This window comes from Coniosporium apollinis (genome assembly GCF_000281105.1).
Source record: "Coniosporium apollinis CBS 100218 chromosome Unknown supercont1.20, whole genome shotgun sequence".
NCBI classification, from domain to species: domain Eukaryota; kingdom Fungi; phylum Ascomycota; class Dothideomycetes; genus Coniosporium; species Coniosporium apollinis.
This window is the reverse complement of record NW_006913282.1, coordinates 422,919-444,962: the sequence shown is the minus strand read 5'-3', so window position 1 is coordinate 444,962 and position 22,044 is coordinate 422,919. Positions and strand designations below refer to the sequence as shown.

The 22,044-nt window shown below is 46.8% G+C and overlaps 5 protein-coding genes across 5 annotated transcripts; 2 read left to right on the top strand and 3 right to left on the bottom strand.

Moving 5' to 3' along the window:
- Positions 1 to 809: 809 nt before the first annotated feature.
- Positions 810 to 2,738, top strand: W97_04636 (uncharacterized protein; the record flags this gene model as incomplete). Its single annotated transcript, XM_007782525.1, has 1 exon — positions 810 to 2,738. The coding sequence occupies one exon, from the start codon at positions 810 to 812 to the stop codon at positions 2,736 to 2,738; it is 1,929 nt and encodes a 642-aa protein (XP_007780715.1).
- Positions 2,739 to 3,475: 737 nt separating this feature from the next.
- On the bottom strand, positions 3,476 to 5,385 carry W97_04635 (uncharacterized protein; the record flags this gene model as incomplete). Its single annotated transcript, XM_007782524.1, has 3 exons — positions 3,476 to 3,654; positions 3,778 to 4,264; positions 4,348 to 5,385. The coding sequence occupies 3 exons, from the start codon at positions 5,383 to 5,385 to the stop codon at positions 3,476 to 3,478; spliced, it is 1,704 nt and encodes a 567-aa protein (XP_007780714.1).
- Positions 5,386 to 6,447: 1,062 nt separating this feature from the next.
- On the top strand, positions 6,448 to 9,015 carry W97_04634 (uncharacterized protein; the record flags this gene model as incomplete). The annotated part of the gene is made up of 1 exon (XM_007782523.1): positions 6,448 to 9,015. The coding sequence occupies one exon, from the start codon at positions 6,448 to 6,450 to the stop codon at positions 9,013 to 9,015; it is 2,568 nt and encodes an 855-aa protein (XP_007780713.1).
- An 821-nt stretch (positions 9,016 to 9,836) lies between these two features.
- On the bottom strand, positions 9,837 to 11,296 carry W97_04633 (uncharacterized protein; the record flags this gene model as incomplete). The annotated part of the gene is made up of 4 exons (XM_007782522.1): positions 9,837 to 10,755; positions 10,805 to 10,881; positions 10,996 to 11,117; positions 11,215 to 11,296. The coding sequence occupies 4 exons, from the start codon at positions 11,294 to 11,296 to the stop codon at positions 9,837 to 9,839; spliced, it is 1,200 nt and encodes a 399-aa protein (XP_007780712.1).
- Positions 11,297 to 11,918: 622 nt separating this feature from the next.
- W97_04632 (uncharacterized protein) lies at positions 11,919 to 12,560 on the bottom strand (the record flags this gene model as incomplete). Its single annotated transcript, XM_007782521.1, has 2 exons — positions 11,919 to 11,968; positions 12,047 to 12,560. 2 exons carry the CDS (start codon positions 12,558 to 12,560, stop codon positions 11,919 to 11,921), a joined length of 564 nt encoding a protein of 187 aa, XP_007780711.1.
- Between the last annotated feature and the right edge of the window lie 9,484 nt (positions 12,561 to 22,044).

Genomic DNA, 22,044 nt, shown 5'->3' with positions numbered 1-22,044 from the left:
GCCATCCTCTGTTTGTCATATCTCGAATCCAAGATTCATCACTCTATCTGGAGGAGTGATAAGCGGTATAGGCGCAGAGTTATGTCATTACGCCAGTAGTGCTTCAAGCCGCTTTTCGTACGGTAAGGACCACAACTCTTTCCATTTGCAATTCTTCCCGATTGTTTGTGCATCTTCATGAGCGGATATCTTCTCTCCACCGTGAGATTGCACTCTTTTGATTCTACGCTGAACCGACGTATCCGCGCGTGGAGTTCAGCCACTACGCGCTCCACAGCTGCCGCTTTCCTTATCTCCAAGTCTTTGTACATTGGAGCGCTCGCCATCTAGATGCCACTCTGCTCAGCACATCTGCTGTTACTATTTACGCGCCGCCGAAGATGCGGGTGTGCGGCCAGCCAGAAGTTGGTCGTGCACTGTCCAGTCACGGCGCTACAACCCCTGTGAGGCTCGTCGTGAGGTGCGGGCGCTTATGCAGGAACACCGTTCAGCCAACCACTACGAGACCATCAGGCACATCAAGTGCCTGCCGAGAGCGCCATGCACTGCAGCGCGAAGATCAATGCATGTGCATTTGGAGCCGCTATTGATTCCCGGTGGCCCTAATGGCGACCCATGCTTCGCGGCCGTCAAGGTCGGCCGTCTTATAACCACTTGTCTCGCCCCCAGACTTGTGGACCATATATGATCTATGTATCTTGAGTACAGAGTCTTTGTAGTGTAGCCAGGCTATCCCTACTTTATCTCTACCCACAAGTCACCAAGTGTTTCCGAGTATACAGGTCTCCTGTCAGCCTTCTTGCGGCATCATGACTTCGAGCGTGTCATTGCAGCTTTTCCCACCACCCCAGAAAAAGGTCAAGAGATCGCTCAGTCGCAAAGCATCAGTCAAGCAAGCTGCGCCAGAGCCCGTTGTTGAGCGTATGGAGCGAGCCAAGTCGCCGGTCGACTTCCACGAACTCGTCATTCAGGTCAGCTCGCCTGCCGCTGCATCGCCAGTTTCAATTCCGCCTACGGCGTATGTTCTACAAGCGCCACCAGAGCAGCATGTACCGGCTTCCGATGCGTTGGATCGAATAAAAGCAGCTTCCCCGACCCGAAGTACGACGCACGACCGAGCGGCGTCGCCCTCAATATCGCAAGCTCGCTCAGCACATCGGACACGGACAAGCTCGCCCATCTCGCGGCAACATGCTGCGACGCCTTCACTTTCGGAGGTTTACTCACTCCGTTCAGGCAGTCCTACGCTTGTGCGAAGTAACAGCGCTGCAACCTCTCAAGCTCTGCGGAGCCCTGGCGAGGCTCCCCTGATGCAATCCATTTTTCCGCGTTACGATTATGGCAGGCGGTTATCGCAGCAACAGTATCGTCCCACCCAAGCGTCACCAACACACATACCTCGTGATAAGATCAGCAAAGCACCTTACTCGCCCGGCTTCTATTCACCACACGGCGACTTGTTGAATGGAGAAGCTAGCGGTAGCTCATCGGCTGCTTTGGAGTTTACCCCAGCTGGCGAGCTCTACCCCCTTTGGGATGCGGCAAACGGACAAGGAACACCCATAGCCGCACAGAAATACACCCTGCAGATGCATCGTCCGCTGGACGCATCATCGTCAAACGCGCCACCGAACCACTCGCAATTCGTCTTCGGGCCCTCTCAATCCCAAGCCTTCTACAGCTTAACGAAATCTTCGTTCCTTGAAGCGTACTCCAGTGGCGCCGAGAGCAACGATGCCAGCATGGACCAAGAGCTGCTGATACAGCGCCACCACCCAAACAAGCCCATGTCTTTCCCAATCGCACACCTAACGCTCCGGACACCACCTCCAGCCCTGAGCCTATCAACCTCCCAGCCCTCACAAGAAGTACAACCCTCCCTGATCACATCGATCTACCCCAAGCTTGCCGCGCTCTCCGCGCTTGAGCTTGCCGCTCAGTCACCCACCGCGTCTTCACTCGCGCTCGTGGACCCAGAAGCGACATCCCCCGCCGCGGCCCAGCTCGCCGCTGAGGCCGTGCAGGAAGCTGCTGTTCGCGAGTGTTGCGCGCTCACATGGACGCCCGCCGCACCTGGTGCATCGGCTCGGTCCGGCGCGTATGAACTGCAGCATCCTAGTCTGGGCATCTTCCCAATCAAGGTGCAAGGCGATGTCGGCCACGGCTTCTCCTCAGCGCGCTCGAAATCTGCAGCCAGCATCGTCATCCGCTGTCCCGCCGCTCATGATAAGGACGACGATGCCGACAAAGAGTCGCAGAAACCCAACGGTCTTAACAACAGCGACGACAGCGGCACCCCTCTTGCTCGGCTTGACCTCTCAGCCGACGCCCTAACCGTCGATGCAGGCGCGATAATGCGCCTCGGCAACGCCTACCTCATCGACGTCGCCGTTTCCGCCATCCTAGCCGTCGCCGTCGCAGAAGCGAAGAGGAGAGCCGAGACGGTGAAGACGTCGTTCGAGGGACCACCAACAGCCGCCGCAAGGGGATCGCCGAAGCTAGCCGCGAAGGAGCTGAAGAAGGCCAAGAAAGCAAGGGGGGTGCAGAGAGAGGGGGACGTTGAGGCTGGTATGGCCGCGGAGAAGGATCAGGAAGGGGAGGAGCTACCTACAGCAACGAGGGCGGTTCTTAAAGTGTTGAGGGTCGGGTTCAAGACCGCGGTGTGGGTCTTGGAACTCGCCATGAAGATCTTGACGAAGATGGTCGTGGTGGCTACGAAGTGCGTCCAGAAGGCGTGATTGCGGAGGCTCGCAGGAGAAAGCTTGTACAGGGTTTCTTGTTACCTGGCACTGAGATTAAGCCGGGTTGTCCGTGGGATGTTATCAGCAGGGGAATTAGGTGCGGAGAGATGCGCACTGCCTCAGAGCTGCACATGTAGCATAGAACACCCCCAATTGACGCAACGATATGCATGGGGATTAGAGTTGCAGAATGCATGCGAGGACGACGTCGGAGCGGATGTGCGGTCAAGGCCGTACCGCGTGTCATACGATGTCGTGTCGCGCTGCGTAGGAAGCTTAGAGCAATACTATGTCTTTATCCTCCACGACTTCTTGGACGGCTTGGGCCAAGAAACTTATACATGTTCACAAGGCTACACGGCTAGTATGACCACAGGGAGTTGTGTGATAGAAATGACCAGTCTAACACCGCAGATTCAAAGGGATGTAGAGGAGACGGAAAGGTAGATTTTGTGTGGTTATATGGTACTGTTCATGCTACAGACGGATGAGCGCCGCTGCGGAGCCCGGCCTCTCAGCAGAACAAAGAGGCGGTCCGACTACCCTGAGCACACCCTCTGCATACTGAACGCGACGATGCAAACGATTCCTTGTCCTCTTTGCCGCCTCCCCGAAACCGCCTGACCCAGCCAGATGATGCACACGCAAGCAACAAAAAGTCCTTCCAGCCGTCTCCCCACCAGTGCACCAAAAGCAGCCTAGTGTGAGGCAGCCACGCTTTTCCTCAAAGTATATCAATCCCTCTGGAAGAACATCTTAGTCTTATTATCGAACCTCGAGTGCTGCTTCAGAAGCTGCACAAACTCCATCGGCCGGGCCTTGGTGCGATCCCTGAAAGCAGCGATGATGTCTTTCATCGAGATGCCCTCTGGCGGGATCTTCGCCATGATCTCGGCGACGGAGGGGAGGGGTGCTGTTAGGGGATGTGAGGTTAGCAAAACGCTTTTACTCCAAACAGAAAGAGAGGAGACGGGGTGACCGGAGTAAAGGATGAGTCCGGTGAAGAAGACATGGAAGAGTATGCGCAGACACATACCATTAGCGGATGGACTCCCCGCCCTACTCCCATTCGGCCTCCCACCAGCCACCGGACTCCCAGCACGACTCCCATTCGGCGTGCCGTTCGGCGACATGCGGATCTTGAGTCTCGGCTTCCTCCCGCCGTCCGTAGCCGTAGCCTCGGTGTCGCTTCCCGAGCCGGCGGCCACGCGCATGGCGATCGAGGGCTTGCGGGAGCCGACATCAGGACGGCTGGGCAGTGCTGAGCTGGTATCCTGGTTGTTCTTCTTGACCTTCTTGCGCCGCGTTGACTCGTTGCCGCTGGCGTCGGAGAGGTTGGGCGAGCCGGGGCGTTTGAGGGATGCGAGTTTCGCTGGCTGCTCGGGTTGCTTGGGGCGGCCGGTGGGAGTGTTTGTACCTTTGGTGGAGGCACCGGAGGGGGGCTTGTCGGATTTTGCCTTGTCTTTGTCTTTGTTTTCGGCGAGGGCTTTGCGTTCTTCCTCGCGGCGTTTTTCTTCTTCTTCCTTTCGCTTTGCTTCGTCTTCGGAATCGCTCTGTGGGCATGTTAGCTTGATTCTGTAGAGAGCTCGAAGTACAGATCAGCCACCTCATCCGTGTAGTTCTCGTCATCCTCGTAGTTGTAATCCTTCTCTCGCTTGACGAGCGCTTTACGTGTGTCTCTCTCGAGCTTCTTCTTGAGCTCCTCTCCCTTCTTCTGTTCCTCTTCCTCCTGCCAGGCACGTTGTTCGTTTCCCAGCTCGAACACGTTTGCCTTTAACTGCTCCTTCTTGAGCTTCTCCTCCGTCTCCTTGATATCCACCTCATCGTCGGCCCCAAACATGTCCCTCTCCTCGTCATCCTGAAACTCCTCGCCGAGCTCAAAATCAATAACGTCGGCATCCTCGACGTCGCGTTTGCCGGCAAAGAAGCTGGTAGGCTTCGCGTCGTCCTGCTCACCAGGCCGCTTGATTCTGGGGCCCAGGAATTTCCTCTCCTCTTCATCCGCTGCTTGCTTAGCGCGGTGCCTGGCAATCGTGCCCAGTATACCCGATTGAGCAGTTTCCTCCTTTACTCCAGCCCCTGACGGAGGCGGGGGCTGCTTCTCAACCCTTGACTTGGCTGTGAAGTTGTACCACTTCTCGAGAGGCAGCATGCGAAATTGGCCAGTTTCCTCAGGGAGCAACAAGACGTGGCACCCTGACAGCGCTGCCTCATAGGTTCCGACATACAAGCGCTGGCCGCTGTCGTCCTCGAGGTGCCACGGCAGGGCCTCCTCGTACCGCAGCTGCTGCCTCTTGATGGCCTCCGGTGTGTCGTTGGTCCGGAAGAGCTGCTCGGTCTTCTTTTGGAACGGTCCCGTCCGCGCAGCTCTGTTGTTCTTGGCGCTCGGCGCGATCTTGGCCTGGTTTTCCTGGCGTTTCCGCATCCTCTCATCCTTCAGCGCCTGTTGTTGTTCACGCTGTTTGTCATCCTCGTCACCGTCCTTCTGGTCGCCGTCTTTATGCAGACCTGAATCGTCGTCGAGACGTCGGCGGTGTAGCGAGATGGGTCGGACGAAGCCCGCGGTGGAGGGGTCTTCGCTGCCGTCTTCGGATTTGGTACGTTGCTGCGTCAGGTCGATGGTGCCTGGAGCTCGGAGTCGCATAACGTGATGGCGCAAGCTTTTGATAAGGTCTTTCCGTGTAGTCACCACTGGGAACAGCTGTGCGTCTGCGGGGACGGGCGGTGGAGCGGCGGGCGCGAAAGCGCTGGTGGAGGGTGTGCTTCTACTGCTAGCAGTTCCAGGGGGGCCGTTCGTACTGCCGGCTGGCGGAGGAGGTCTCCGGGCTGGCGGTCTTCTTGCGGCAACGAGTGGATTGGCTTTGAGTCTGCGGGGGGGGATCGCGTTGGACGGAGCGCCATTAGGCGTCGAGCCTGGCGGAGGAGCAGGCGAGGCGCTCATTGTGAGGTGACAAAGAGCTGGTGGAGGATGCAGAAATGCCGCCGCCTGGCAGGGCGCGAAGCTGCGGAAGATGTCAAGTTCAAAGCTCAGGCGGCCGCCATGTCATGGGCAATTGAGTGTTCTTTGCAGCTGGGGAATCCGAGAGTTGTCACTGTGGCGAGGGCAGCGTCACTGCTTAGTGTTGACAGAAAGGACGGGGAGAGGGGGCAAACAAGTGGGTGGAATGGGTAGAATGGCTTTGTCCGCGAGCGTCGCCTGAAGGGGACGTTCGGTTCACGATGAACACATAGGAACAGTTCCCCGCTTATTCATAAATTACGGCTCCGTATCACAGTGTGTTCTAATAAGGTGCGGCTCTAGTGCAGCCACACCCGTTGTCGGGCCCGTTGAAGGTTGCTGCGAGCCCCGAGCGCCGGGCACTTCAACCTGGAATTCACCTTGGAGCCAAAACCTCCACCATTAACTGTCCGGGACGGGTGTGAGAGGGAGCTATCATCCGAGAATGAGCAACGTTTCCAATAAACCCTGAGGTGAAAGCTAATGCTGTAGCTGATGTGGTATATCCCCAAATTTCCTCCCCGTGAAGTTGATGCATTTCTGTTCACCCGGCTGGGCCATCTCTCACTCTCTTTTCGCCTCTTACTGTCGCCTCCATCATCTTAGACAATCTCACCCCGGAATCGCTAGGATCGCCTCTCTTGCGAGTTGACTGTTTTCGCGCCTTCTACATTCGCTGCTTTCCGTTGCCATTCAAGCATCCCAATCATGGCGAATCCTGGTCCTCCGGGACCAACGCTTGAGGACCAGCTTCGAGGCATGATCCTAAGCAATATCACCATCTCTGGCGACCAGGCTCCAGGACCTCACCATGTTCCGCATGGCCAGCAGGGACGATATTCGGCACAAACACTTCATCAGCCAAGGCCCGCGCATCCTCAACTCCCAGTCCAGAACCGACAACAAGGGCCTCCGCACAACTATCACAACGGCTACGTTCCCAAAAACTCATCGCAAACCCAAAATGCATATGCCCGAAACCAGAACCAGAGCAGGTTCTACGGTCAGCAGCAGCATTTCGAGGGCAGAGTTACCCACCAGGTCAATAACCAACAAGCATCGAGGGCACCACAGCAGCACACCACAAAGCACCCAGGTACCGGAACTCATCCTGCAGGTCCGCCACTTAGCAACACCCCCACACAGCCAAAGACGCCGCAGCGACGGACCGCGAAACCTCCAGTAACCGCGGGTCATCCTGCACCTCCACCGTCTAGCAACGCTCCGCCTGGGCTTAGGCCGCAGGTTCTGCAGCGGCCCCTTGTGGCTCCAGTGGGTAACGCAGCAACACCAAGTGCTCAAACACCTCAAGTCCTACGCCCGCCTCAAGCGGGTCCCAGACCGCCACAGACACCTCGACCCGACGTGCTCCAGGCTCAATGTACCTACCTCGATCGACTCGTGACACTTGAAGTTCCTCGCGCCGAGATGACGTTAGCGGAGAAGGAAGAGAAACAGGCATTCAGATCCCGCATTGAAGCAATCTGCCAAGGCGCTGTAAGCGAAGCTGTTCCGGATAATACGCCTCACATCTCTCTGCAAAGCTTCGGCAGCCTCGGATCAGGTCTCGCAACCCACGGTTCCGATGTTGACCTTGGAGCCACGCTGCTTGCGACGCCTTCTGACCCATCAAGCCAGATCTTACCTGTGCCCCGTTGGCTCCCACGTCTCATGGAGCAGGCGCTGTTGCAGCACGGCTATGGCGCTCACCTGCTCACCCAAACCAGGGTGCCCATCCTAAAGGTCTGTGAGAAACCGTCGCCGGAGCTGTATGCTGCACTATGCGAGGAGCGTCAAAAATGGGAAGTCCTACCAGACGAGGAGAAGTACCCTGACCCAGTGAAGGTCAATCAGAAGAGGAACGAGGATATTGCGAAAGCAGAGGCCGCGAAAGCTGCTGCGGATAGGGCTGCAGCAGAGAAGGCCAAGCCACTCTTCAACGAGGGCGACTTCCCAAGTCTTGGAGCGCAAAACGCCGCAGCCAAGCCGGTACAGGCCTCAAAGAAGCCTAGCAAAAGCTCATCTGACACAGCGCAGAACGTCAAGATCGCATCGCAGTCCCCAAAGCTGAGTAGTAGCGATACCGTAAACGACGGACCAGTCAATGTAGCCGCACCAGAGCCAGCCGCGAACAGCGATCCACCCAACGCCACAACAGATTCACATCCCCCTCAAAACTCACCCCCAACGGACGGTCCCAAACCAGGTACTAAACCGCTCCGGCCACCCCGCCCCGAAAGGACCTGGCTCCGCGAAAAGCCGCTCGGCCCGCTCGACTTCCCCAAAACCGGATGCGGGATCCAATCCGACATCAACTTCTCGAACCCGCTCGGGGTGCACAACACGCGCCTGCTGCGGTGCTACCTCGCCTGCGACGCGCGCGTGAAACCCTTCATCCTCTTCATCAAGCTCTGGGCCTCATCGCGCAAGATAAACTCGGCGCGCAACGGCACGCTCTGCTCGTACGGCTACGCGCTGCTCGCGCTGCACTACCTCATGAACGTCGCGCGGCCGGCCGTGGTGCCCAATCTGCAGAACATGCAGCTCGCGCTGTTCACGGTGAGGGGTGTGCATGCCAATCTCACGAATCGGGTCGTGGCGGGCCATGTGGTCGCGTTCTGGGATGATGAGGAGGCGCTCGCGAAGCTGGCGGCGAGCGGGCAGGGGAGCGTGAACGGAGAGTCTGTCGGGTCGCTGCTGCGCGGGTTTTTTGGGTACTATGCCACCACCTCCGGCGGCTTCCATTGGATGGAGGACGTACTCTCTCTACGCACAGCGCCCGGGGGCCTGCTGAGCAAGCGGGCGAAAGAGTGGACGGGCGCCAGGACGCAGCTGATGGAGGATGGGTTGGAAGTCCGGCAGAGGTTTCTGCTGGCAATCGAGGATCCCTTTGAGTGGAGCCATAATGTGGGACGGACGGTGACGCATAGGGGGATTGTGGCGATTAGGGACGAGTTCAGGCGCGCGTGGAGGATCTTGCAGGGGCTGTGGAAAGGAGAAGACGCGCTGGTCGAGGGCCTGCTGGATCCGGTTAAGGAGGAGGTGAGGGTGGTCGGCCTGGAGACGGAAAACGAGAAGGGATCTGAGGAGAAGGGCGCGGACAGGGGAGCGGACAAGGGCGAAGAGGCGCGAACGGACGAATCGAGCGAGGGGAATGTTGGAACGACTCTGGCGGATGAACCAGCTGTCGCGCCCAAGGACCCAGTACCCGAACCAGCTACGGCACCCGTACCAGAACCCGCCTCAGAACCGGTATCAGAGGCCCACGGAACCTGATGCGCTCGCATGGCGTCCAGTTGTGTGGCCATCACCGGATCAGACCGCGAAACATATTCTACAGCTCAAGGCGATCTGCACGGAGACCGACATTGTCGATATACTATCGTGCCACTGCTGGCTCCTCCAATCTTCCAAGGTACACATGGTTTTACCACTTGCATGGAACGGTAACATGTGCCCGCGTCTCCCATTTCCGTAAGAAGAAACGGCCAACAGCAAGGCCGACGACGACGATGAATGAATTCCTAAAAGTTGATGCATGGGCTAGCGTGGCATTGTTCCGAAGCATAGATGCACGGTATCGGGTTTGAGCGTTCGACTTCAATGTGCTTTGCTTTGTCTTGCGGTTTCTTCGAATTGTCCGGAAGGTGGCTGGATGGGGCAGTGCTTGTTCAACCATGAGAGACGTTGTGATCAACGGTATACAGCGTATAATTAGCTAGCTAACTGCAAGCAACCACCGAGTGCTGGTTTTCCCTAGCAAGTCAGAGCATCACCGCAGCAGTGTTTCACCAAGGTAGGCGCAGGCACGAAGGTCATCAGGCACTGCTCAGGAGGCAGCTCAGAGAAACGCATGCATTCGCTATCGCTATTGAATCCGTCCCTATAGCTCCCAGCACCCAGCACCCAAGCAAGCGCTCGCTCAATTTTCGTTGGTCTAGTAGTACACCATCGCATATGTCATAATCGTCCACCCCACTCCATCCAGCCGTCTCGCCAGTCATCCTTCACCGGTTCATCGTCATACCGTCGTGTGATTGTTCAACCGCAATACCAAGGGCCCTCTCCACCCTCTCCAGCTCGTCGAAGCCAAGAGCTTACAACTCGCCCTTGACGGAAGCCGAAGCGCTCGAGGCGCTCTTGGAGGCGGCCGACTTGGCAGAGCTCGCACTCGCAGACGCAGCAGAAGCAGCAGAGCTGGCGCTAGCCGAAGCAGCAGAACCACCCGAGCTGATGCTCGAGGAACCGGCAGCAGATGCAGAGCTTGCGCTAGCCTTGGCACGTTCGGCAGCGCTGGAGGCCGAGGCGCCCACAACGCTGGTAGCGCTCTTGACAGAAGCGCCCACACCGCCGGTGGCCCGGCTGGCGGCGCTGGTGGCACTGGCGGAACCCATGCCGATCATGTTCTTGATGTAGTCGGTGACCTGCTGAGCCAAGCCGGCGGCGGTACTGGTGGCCTGGGCGCCCATGTTGCCGGCAGAGGAGGTGGCAGCGCCGTACATGCTGGAAGCGGAAGAAGCGACACTGGTACCGGAGGCAGAGAGGTTGTTGCGGTGCTTGCGGGCGAGGGCGAGGAGCTCGTTGCGCTTGGAGCCTTGGGGGACCTTGATGCCGTTCTTGTCGGCCCACTCCTTAATCTGGCTGTCGCTCCAGGAGTTAAGCAGATCATCGCTCAGGCTCTGCGTGGCAGAGGAGGCGGCGGAAGAGACGGACAAGGCTCCATTACGCATGCTCTGGCCGGCGTAGCGGGCGTTGCGGCGGACGGCGGCGATGAGCTTATCGCGGCTGCTGGTCTGAGGAGCTGGGTAGCCGCGCTCATCGAGCCAAGACTTGAGGTCAGAGTCCGACCAGGACTCGTAGAGCCAGTCACCTGGGTAGGCAGCAGTCTCGCCAATCTTGTTGGCAGCAGACTGGTAGTTCTCGCGAGCGGTCTTGAGAAGGGAGTCGCGGTTGCGGGGTTGCGGGTTGGGAATGCCATGGTAGTCCAAGAATGCCTTGAGCTGCGACTCAGTCCAGCTGCAGCGGGTTAGTCGGGTTCTTGTTCGGGGGAATACTGCACGCATACCTGTCGAAGATCCAATCCTTGACGCTGTGGTACGAGTCGGATGCTTGATCCTCAGTCTCATACCAGTATTTCTTCATCTGGCTCAACAAGCCATCCTTGGTCTCTTTGGTCCCCTGCTTGGCCTGGTAGCCCTTGTCGGAAAGGTAGGACTGCATCTGGTTGGTATCCCAGCTGGAGTACGGCGAGCCAACTTTGGTGTTCCAGTTCTCCTTGACAAGGTTCTCCAGATCCTTGCGGTCGGCAGGTGTGGGGTAGGGAACGTCGTGATCTGACAGCCAACGCTCCAGCTCGGTCTCGTGCCAGTTGTTGTATGCTGCGCGCTCCCATGTCAGTCATGCTCTCCGCCAAGTGCGTGCAAGTAAAGCGTTTAGGGAAGAGCGACGAAAGCCGTGTGCTGCAGAAACACGTACCGGCTTTGCCAAACCACGAGCTGGCGATGGCATTGTTGGCGGCCAAAGCCACCGTCAGGGCGGAGATCAACGAGAATCTCATCTTTGCTGCGGGGGTGCGGAACGCTTCTTTCCTGTGGTGTTTGTGGAGGTGATGGAAGAGAGTTGGGGGTTGGTGTTATTGCGAGGAATGCAGATGGAGGAGAAAATGGCGGTGCAGAGCGTGTGCGAGAAGTGAAGTGTGGAGTGACGTATAATGAGGTAAACAATGTGGCTCAAACGAGAAATCGTCGATCCGTGGCTTTGACAGGGAATCACGGCGAAAACCAAGAAACGGAGCAGAGCGGGAATCGTTCCGGCCTGTCCGTTGCTTTCCTGTCGCCTTCCACAACTGTCCACCCGTCCGGGACGCAATTCACCTGCGGGACAAACGCAACGTAACGTGACGTCGCTTTCACATGCATGGGCCGCCATTCACCGCTGTCTGCTCACCAATCACCAGCCACACTTGGTATGGCTGTGCGAGATCCTGTTTGTAGTGAGGACAGCCGTCTGCGGACACAGATGGAGTCCATGTCTAGATCGCTTTCGGGCAATGGGGCAAATGGCTAGAGAGCAAGCTATTCCGTCAGAGACAGCCGCAAAGCAGCAGCAGCAGCAGGTCCAATCAAACATGGCAGTAATAAGCATACAGTACAATTGCTTTACAACAAGCCCAGCCCAGTTTAGTTTTGCTTTTCCGGCCCCTCGTTGGTCTCTCCCACTCCTCCGTGCCCTGATGAAGCGGACGAGTTAGCCATTGAACAAAAAGCAACAACACTCGGCGTGCTGGATGGAGTCACGAGACACTCACCAGCCCAGAACCCCTTGTCAACCTTCTGCTTATCGCTCGCGTTCGGATCATCAGTCTTCTCAGGCGCCTTCTCAGCACGGTTCTCCATCTCCTTGTTGTGTTGCTTGACGTCCTGGCTCTGCTCCGAGGCGTCGGGAGGGCTTGTGTCTAGGATCTTTGGCTGCGCACCTTTCGTCTTGTCTCCGCCATTGCCGCCTCCACTGCTCTGCTGGGACGAAGCCGAAGAAGAAGAGTCCCCTGATGAGGACGTCCCGCCCGTGTGGCCCTCGCTCGTGGCCTTCGTGGGTGTCGTTCCGGTGCCCTGGCCGACCTTTGGCGGTGGTGGACCCGGGTGCTCGAGGTCGCTCGACTTGCTGGGGCCCTGGTCTTGTGGATTCTCGCCGACTGGGTCGCCTTCACCACCGCCGTAGTCGCCGGCGAAGCGCTGGGAGGTGATTGGGAGTGTAGCGCGGGGAGCTGCGCGCAGGAACGGGCGGAGGAGCGTGGAGCTCAGACTTGATCGTAGGAGAGACATTGTAAAGGACGAAGGTTTGTCAATTGCAATTATGGCAAGCTTGAAGGACAATTGCAGATGATGGTTCGTCGTGTGTGTTAAGCTACCGTCTCTGAAGCTCTGGCCCAAGTCATGAGCTCAGTTGCGCACGGGCCATCAGGAGCCATCTGATACCCCATACGTCATGTTTGGATCTGGGGTTCGGTGACCGATTCCGACCCTGCCGTGCATAGTAGAGTCCACCTCCTAGTGAAGTATGAATTTCTAACAAGGAGACTAGAGGATTACTATAGACTTAGTTTCTGAAACAAGGTATTCTATCTAATATTAATTCAAAAGAACTAGATAGACTATTAGAAAGAATCTTTAATAGCTAATAGATAGATTAAAGTTCGTAGTTTTATATAATTATATATATTAGCTATAACTAGCAGCAAATTATATAGTAAGAGTTCTAATTATTATAAATAGAGATGCGGCGCGCTACTAAGCGAGAATTTAGTATTAAGAGATTATAAGTAAACTAAGTACTAGGGTGCTACTAAGTAAGTAATTAGTATACTTAGTATAATTAGGAATCGAGTATACTAAGTAGGCTAAATAAAATATATAGATACTTACTCTAGGCTATAGTATATAGATAGACGATTTTATACTATAGTATAGCTTAGAATTATACTTAACTTAATATGAGAATCTTATATTTTTATAATATATCTAATTATTATCTTATAATATTAATTTAACTTTATTATATCTTATACTTTTCTCTAACTCTTTAACTAGAATTATTACTACCTCTAATAATTATTATTATTATCTAGAGATAGCAGCGCGTTATACTAATATAGAACTAGATTTAAGATCTTGTAAAACTAAATTGCTAATAGTATTCTACTCTGAAAACGCAGATCTTATCACGATTGGATCTGTATATCTCTAAATAGTCGTGAATATATAATTAATTAAGTGATAGTCGCGTTGTCTTAACGCGACCGACTATATACCTATTATTTAGTTAGCTCTTACTATCTAGGCTACCTCACTATAGCTTAAACCGTGATATATACCGCTGTGAATAAGTATATATCTTCGTTCTTAAAGGTTATAAGTAAAAGTAAGTACTACCTCTCCTAATTAATCCTCTACTTAGTTAGCTAGACTATACCCTCTAGCCTATTTATATAAGGAGCGCTATTGCGAAGAGTAGATAAGTAATAGAAGCGAGTAAAGAAATAAATAAAGGAAAACAAGCTACTATTAAGGAAAATAGAAGAGAGAGAGAGAGCACGCTATTATCTAGTAGCTCTACGTTATTTAGAGAGAAAGAGAGAAGTGTGTTGTCCTATAATAAGGTTTTAGTTTTAAATAATAGACAGCGCGTGCCGACCTACTAGTGCGATATATTAGGTAAATAAGAAGGTAGAGTAGATACTTATAGGGTTCGTAATAAAGCTTAATAAAAAAAGCCTATATAAAAGGTTTAAGTTACTTAGTTAGGTAGTAGGAGAGCCGGGAGTAGTATCGCGATAGTTATTACTATTATAATTACTTAGGAACTTATTATTGCAAAGTGGCGAGTCTAGAATAATATAGCCTTATTCGCGTAAGGAACTAGCCGTTAAAGTAACTAGTAGGAGGTATACTATTAAGGTAGGGAGAGATAGTAAGGCGCTTACCGTTCTAGTTTTTTTAATAGTTTTAGAGCCTATAAGATTTACTAGCGAAGCCTTGCGTTTATAAGGCGTAATAGGTAAGCTTATAGGGGCGTTAGCCTCTCTTCCGCTACTAGCTACTAGTAGGGGGTGCTTATAGGTTAGCTTACCTGCTCTAGCCTTACGGTATCTAGAAGATTGCTACTATTAGAGTAGAAAGAGTGTAGCGTTTAGCTTAAGTCTTTTTAACTAGTAGGGGCATATTGCCTATAGGGAATAGTAGCGGTATAGGCTTAGTAACCTTATACTTTATTACGTTAAGCCTCTAGATTATTAGAAGTAGAGGGGTGAAAACTTATTCCTCCCTATTAAAGGTTTTTCTCTATAGATTAGAGATATTTCTTTATAATTCTAACTAGCGGAGGGCTAGTGTATTAGCTAGAGCTAAATTAATATCTTAGAGGAACTCCTCTAGCTCCTCACTTTATTACTATAGATACTTAGTAACCCACTTATTAAGAATATTTATAAGTAGGGAATCTTTTTAAAGAACCTTTATACTATATAGCGTGAAGTTATAGATAATAGTACTAAAGTTTTCTTTTAAGATAATAACGCGATCTAGCGTATTAGATATCTTATAGAGAGTTATTACTTAGTAGTTATAGCACTACTTTAACGCTTTTAGGGCTGCATCGCGTCTTATAACGCGTTCTCTTTTCTTTTATAGCTTATTCTTTACTTCCGCTAGCTTCTTCTAGAGCTTACTAATAGTTATAGTCTCTTTATCTAACTTATTACTATATTTCTTATTAAAGGCTCGTTTAATTTCCTCCGCTATTATCTTAGGCTAGATAGTAGGGTTACTTATAGGTACTAGGGTAGTAGGAGTCGTACTAATTAACTACTTTATCTTTCTCTTAATCGGGCTACCTAGCTCTATTATATTAACTTACGTCTTCTTTACGGAGTCTATAGTTATTAGAGAGGCAGCACTTGCCTTACTAAAGCCCTAGACTCTAGTCTTTATAGCTTCTTCCTCCTCTAGCTATTTCTAAGTATTAGTATCTAGGTTCGAGTTTAAGATTACTACTAGTAGAATAGGTATATTTAAACTAATATTAGAGTTAATATTGCGGACTATATAATATTGTTTCTTTAAGGTTCTATTCTTTTAAAATATAGAGACCTTAACACCTTTTAGTAGGGTAAGCCTATAGTAATTATTTAGATTTATAAGGGAGGGTAGATTAATTAGCCTATAGATACCTAGAAAGTACTCTAGACTATTCCTCTCAAAAGTTAGTTAAAAGAGCTCTAGTCTATCTCTAATATAGGGTTAGTAGAGTAGCGATTACTCCGCGTCTCTCTAATATAATATTTATTACTACCTTAAGGTAATATAATTACTATACTATTAGAGATACTCTCTATTATCAATCTTCTCCCTTCTTATATATAGATCCACCACGTTTCGGACTAATCTATAGACCTATTCTTTTTTTATAAAGGTACTAGGGAACTATATTCCTATCTAGTTAGCTATAACCTTAGCTTTACCTTCTAGAAAGTTCCCTCCGCTAGCGAGTAGACTATAAAGTTCCTTAATAGAGACTAGCTCTAGATAAACGTTCTTTGTTAAGGTACTCTTATTAAAGAGGGACCTATTATAGACTAGCTACTTACAAAATTAGTACTAGTTTAGTACTAAGGTAAAAGCTACCTACTTCTCTCCCTCCTTACTATTATATACTTCTAGGAGACTCTAGTAGATGTATCTAAGGTTAGATAGTTTAGATGTAGTAGGTATATTTTTAGCGGTTTAGTTAGCTGCTAAAGGTTAAGTATTAATAATAGGGATTAGAAGCCTTGCTAGGGTTGTGGTAGTACGGGAGGTTTATTACGTGGAAGCTAGTATAGGGTGCGCGTGCTAAGGTTTAAGGATCTTTATTAATTAATTAGAGAACTAAGATAGTTAGTATTAGTTATATTATAGTATTAAGTATTACCACACTTGTTCTATATATTATTTAGCCTTATATAACCTATTACCGTAATCCTATCGCCGCCTTAATAGTCCTACCTTAATATCTCACCTCCGCGGACGCGTACGACCTACTCACCTGAGTCTATACTTAAATCCTCTACCCACAATAGAATCTTATTAGTTAACTCCTTTAAGTTGTCGATATTTCGGAGAGTAGTAACATTAACATTTATATTAATTAGTGAGAATACTTTAATTGCGACTTGCAGCTTCTTAAGTATAATATAGATATTTAACTATAGCTAGTTAGCCTTAGTCTAAATCTAGTTTATTGCGTTCTTCGCGAATTCTAGGATTAGTTAGTTATTAGTATACTCTTTCGTGAAGAGGTTCTAGATATAAGCCCTATTCTATAACTAGTTATCTAGGTAGTTATTGTTCACTCTTTTTACTATATAGATTATAATAATTATCGCTTCTATTACTTTAGTAAGCTATCTTCTAGTTGTGTATACTAAGATAAGAGATTTAAAAAGGGATATTACTATCGCCCTATCTTATGCGGTGATACGCTATTTAAGGTTAGTAAGAAGGTACGCGTTAATATTTACTAAATTAAAATAGGTTTATTAGTACACTTATAGTAATAAGACTATAATAATCTACTTAATACTTAGGTTTAATGCAATAGTTATAGGTGCTAGGCTTTATATAGTATGAGGTTTCTAGTTATTATAATCAATAATCTAAACGTAAAGGCTCATGCGTTTATTATATATATAAGGTAAAGTATGTTGCCTTTTACGGAGTAATCTAGGTATATATAATCTAATTAATAATAATAGTCTTTATAACATAGTGGCCGCTAGTCTTCTTATACTTAATAATTTCTATTTCTTTCTAGAACGCCTAACTCTATAAACTAATTAATTTATTATAATTCGTTACTTAGGCTCCTCTACCTATAGGTAATAGGTATTTCCACTCGTGCTAGGGTATTTAGGCCTAGTTATAATATAGTAATAGGCTTAGAAGCCACGACTAGAGCCTTAGAGGTGTATTTTATAGTATTACTACCACCTTCCTTTAGCTTCTTTATCTACTAAGTTTATTCCTTTCTCTTAGCCTCTAAACCCTCTCTAGAATGCTGCTTATTATATATATTAACTAGGTCTCTAGTGTTAGCGAGGTTCTTCTCATTATACTATATATTATGCGAGAGGCTCCACCCTTTCTATTTAATAAGGTATTAGTAGCGTGTAGGCTTTCTAAAGAGACGTCTTAATAGGACTTATTTAATCTTAAAGCTATCCCTATTATTGTTCTTAGCCTCTATAGTAATAGGGCTAGGCTCTAGGTTTAGTTTCCTTTAGTAGGAGTCTTCTCCTTAGAGTGCTAGTTCTAACTGCGCCACTAAGATTACTAGATAGATCTTTATTAGTAGGGGAAGATCTAACTTATAAGCGAGGGTGCTAACGGCTCTCTTAATTATAAAAGAGCCTATCTATTAGTATAAGAGCTTCCGGTTTATGTGACTAGGGACTTTATATCCCTTATATAGCTTTAGATAGGCCTACTAGCTAGACTATAGCTTTAATAGCTTATACTACTAGTTATAGTAGTACTTTATAGTAGTATTCGCGAATGTAATTGCTTCTAAAGCCGCTTAGCGGGAATTTCTAGTATAGCGCCTCCCTATTCTCTTATTATAGCTCTATAAGGGCTAGGAGCGAGTCTTAAGTATTAAATCTATATAGTATTTAGTTTAGTAATAGTCTCGTAGAGCTATTTGTTATATTATTTAGAGTTTCTTAGATCTAACTTAAGGGTTCCGTCTATTATACCTTAGAGTTAGTTAAGAGAAAGTAGCATAGAGCGATCTCTATAGTCTAATTAGTACATTCGCTCTACCTATCTGTCTAGGGATAGTAGGTAGTACTTATTAGTATTTAAATACTAAGTTTATTAAAAACGCCCTTTTAAAAGGCTAATAGGAACTGTATATCTCTATATAAAATAAACCTAGAGGGAATACTCTACTTATACCCTTATAGGGCCGCAAGCTATATAGCTACCTATTTAGTTACTAGCTATATCTCCTCCCCTAGAACTAGTAGAATTCGCTTAGAGAACTTATCTATTATTATAAGAAGAGTATTAAATAGATAACTAGTAGGTGGTAGTTTTATTATAAAGTTATAAGCGACTATATAGAAGGGTACTAGTAGGCTCTTAATAGAGTTAAGCTAGCTATAAGATTAGAGCCTCTAGATCTAGTTTAGTAGACACTCTAGGTAGTATTAGATATAAGCCTTAAGTTTTAATATAAGGCCTTTAATTATAAAGTCGTTCGTAATCTTCTCCTGCGACTAGTAGTATTCTACGTGAAACTTCTAGTTATAGTAGAGGTCGAAGACCTTCTTTTCTAATACTAGTAGAATATAGAAGCGCTCCTTACTATTTAGGTTATAGAAGTAAATAAGTCTATTCTTTTAGAAAAACTATAGTTTTTATAGAGAGGTACCGTCTTTTATCTGCGAATTATTAATTATAAAGATAATCTACTTTTAGTGCTTATCTACCTTATAGCCTACCTTAGCTCTAGCCATAAAGTTATTACTAACTTATACTAAGATTATATAGAAGGTAAAGGCTATATTATCTAGAATATCTAACTTGTTTTTATTAGCTAGAGCTTTCTAAGCCTTACTAAAGAGACGACTAAGTATATCTAGTATAAGGTATATATATTTAGGATAGTACCTTATGTCTAGATTGAATTAGCTTAGATACTAGAAGGCCTATATTAGATATAGGTTAAGCTTATTAGTAGATATTATAGTTAAGAACTATATCTACTTTGCGATAGCTGTAATTACTAAATAGTTAGTAAAGATGTAGGTCTTTAGAGAAGCCTAAATAAAGTTCTTTATCTTTTAGAATATAAAGATAATACTGCCTATTTTAAGCTTAATTAGCTAGTATTATTTCTCGGCTAGAGTTAGGCATCTAGTTAAGAAGATAATAGGCTTAATTTATATCCTTAGGAAGTCGGAAGTCTTTTTTAGCTAAGTGGTTAAAGTATTATTCTACTTTACTAGGAGCTTTAAGTCTTCTATAATTAGTTTTAAGTCTCCCTTAATATAGTAGATTATAGCGCTAATTTTTAGTTGGAATATATTAATATTAATATAAAGCAGTCTAAAAGTATTATAATATACTAACTATTCTATTTGGAAGAGCTATTCTTATAATAGCTTATACGCCTAAATAAGCTTCTTAGTAGGCTTAATCTTAGCCTTTATAGCAAAAGAGTGTCTAGCATTCCCTACCTTTAGAGCGTCCTTTAGAAGATTAGTCTTTAGAATCTAAAGCAGCTTAGTAATTTAGATATAGTATAGAATGTATACCCTATTCTATTCGGTAACTCTAAGGTAATACTTAAGTGCCTAAGTGTCCCTTAGAAATAGTAGCTACTTAATTGCCTTAATTCGTTTCTTCTCTATAGAAAGTCTAAAAGCGTTAACCTTTTACCCTAGTAGGTTTATTATTAGGTAGCTAAGAAAGCTTTTCTTTAGTAATAAGCTAACTTATACTTTATCTAGGAGTGAGAATAGAGCGTCTAAGTATTAGATGTAATTATCTAACGACTTTAAAAAGCAAGCTATATTATTAATATAAGCCTTAACGGATTCTTATAAAGGGTGTAGTATATTATCTAGACTCTATTAGACGTACTATATAGAGTTATAGTAGCCTATTAGGGCGACCTTAAGAATCTCTTATCCCCTATAACTATTAATTACGAATTTCTATTTATTGGACTCTACTACTAGCTACTAATAGAAAAAGCTTACCGCGTTAACGGTTAAGATATAGGAGTAACCCTTAAGTAATAAGATAAGGTCGGCTTATAAGGGTACTAGGTAACTATCTTTAACGGAGATAGTATTAAGGCCTTAGATATTAATAACAGCCCTTAATTTTTATTATATAGTACTATTCTTTATCGGAATTAAGCGCTATACTATAAAGACTAGAAAGCCTATTAGATTTAATTACTTTAACTAATCTATTTTTCCTTAATAGTGGAGCTTATTAAATGTTTTATCTACTACCGCTCGGTTCTTTATAGAAAGCGGATACAGCTTTATTAGTAGATTAGTCTTCTACTATCTCTTTATAAGGGGAATTCTTATTCTTTAGTTCTTAGGGATATTAATAGTTACACTTTTATCGACCTAGAGGTTAGAGTATCTAGTTACTACTTCTAAGAGACATTTAACGGCCTCTAGATTTCTATAGATTATAATTCTATTATTTAGAGTTATTTCTAGAGCGCTTTTTTTAACTAGTAGATAATCTAGAGGTAGCGTCACGTTCTCTAGATTAATAGTTACTAGGCTATATTCTAATACTTCTAATACGTAGTATTCTTTAGGCTTACTATTAGTTAGGAAGCCTAGGCGCATGTGCTTATATACTATAATAGGGCGGTGCCTATTATTTTGAATTATAATATGCGTGAATCTATTATTCGTAATATAGATATAGATACTTCCCCCTATCTAAAGAAAGGCTTACTAATTACTTAATACTTATAGGTTAAAGAGATACTCTATTCTAGAGAGTAGGTTGGTAGTATAGGTAATCTAGACGCTTACTCTTAATTTTACTAAAATAGTTAATCTCTTAGTATATCTTACTATCGCGTTAACCTTAGGCGTCTTAGGAGTTACTTATATATAGGCCTCCACGCTCTATACGATACTAAACGTAATAGACCTTTTATAGATATTAATATTTATTTTCTTTTAGTCGATAATATCTATCCCGATTAATATTTTAGGAGCGAGGTTATTTATAATATAGCACTTACGACTAGTTTTAATAAGTATACTCTAGCCGTCTAGCTTTACTAGAAACTAGATATTAATAACTATAATTTTATAGTAAGATATTATATCGCCTCTAACTCCTTAAATTCTAGTAGAATTCTCTAGTTTAGCAATTAGGGCGGTTAGGGTAATATCCTTTAGATGCCTTCTATCTATAGCTGCAAGTAGGTAGCATATATTAATATAGTAGTCTTTGTCCGCCGCTTCTAGCGTAAGGCGGCCTTTAATTATTATATATTTATACTACTAGAAGCTTTAGCCGGGTTTAGTAGTAAATAGAGGGGCTATTAATTTAATAACTAGTAGCGGTAAGTCTATCTAGACCTAGAATATTAGTATCTCTAGTAGCTAAATAGAGGGTTAGTAGTTTTACTTTTTATAGACTAGATAAATATACTAGTGCAGCTTATTCCCGGAGTTAAAGATAGAACTATAGGTGAGATATTTATAGATAAGAGGTATCTTAGACGTTATTAGCGCGGGTAGGATTAGTATTAGCTTTAATGTAACTACTAGCGGTAGTTAGTAGAATTCAATAAAATCTATAAAGGCTCCTTCTAACTTAAATCTATTTTTCCTAGTAATTACGTCGGAGAGAGAGTTATTATTCTAGTCCTTTATATTTTAGACTAAGGTTTTTTCCTAATTAGAGGAATACTTCACGTTCTCGGCTAGATTCGTATTAATATAGTAGGTCCCTATAGACTTCCTATAGTTCCTACTAGTGTTCTTATTTAAATCGTTCCTTAGCTTATTCGACTAGTGATTACCTTATAGCTTATTAGAATAGCTAGAGGATTAGGTTGCTTAGCCGCTTTACCTTAGCTTATTTCTTAAAGTAATATATAGGCGCTTTATTATTGTCACGTACCTCTTACTTACGCTTAGTAGTTATTACTATAGGGGGTTAGATTTTTAGGAGTAATTATATTAAGTGGAAGGGTTAGAGTGTTAACTAAAACTCT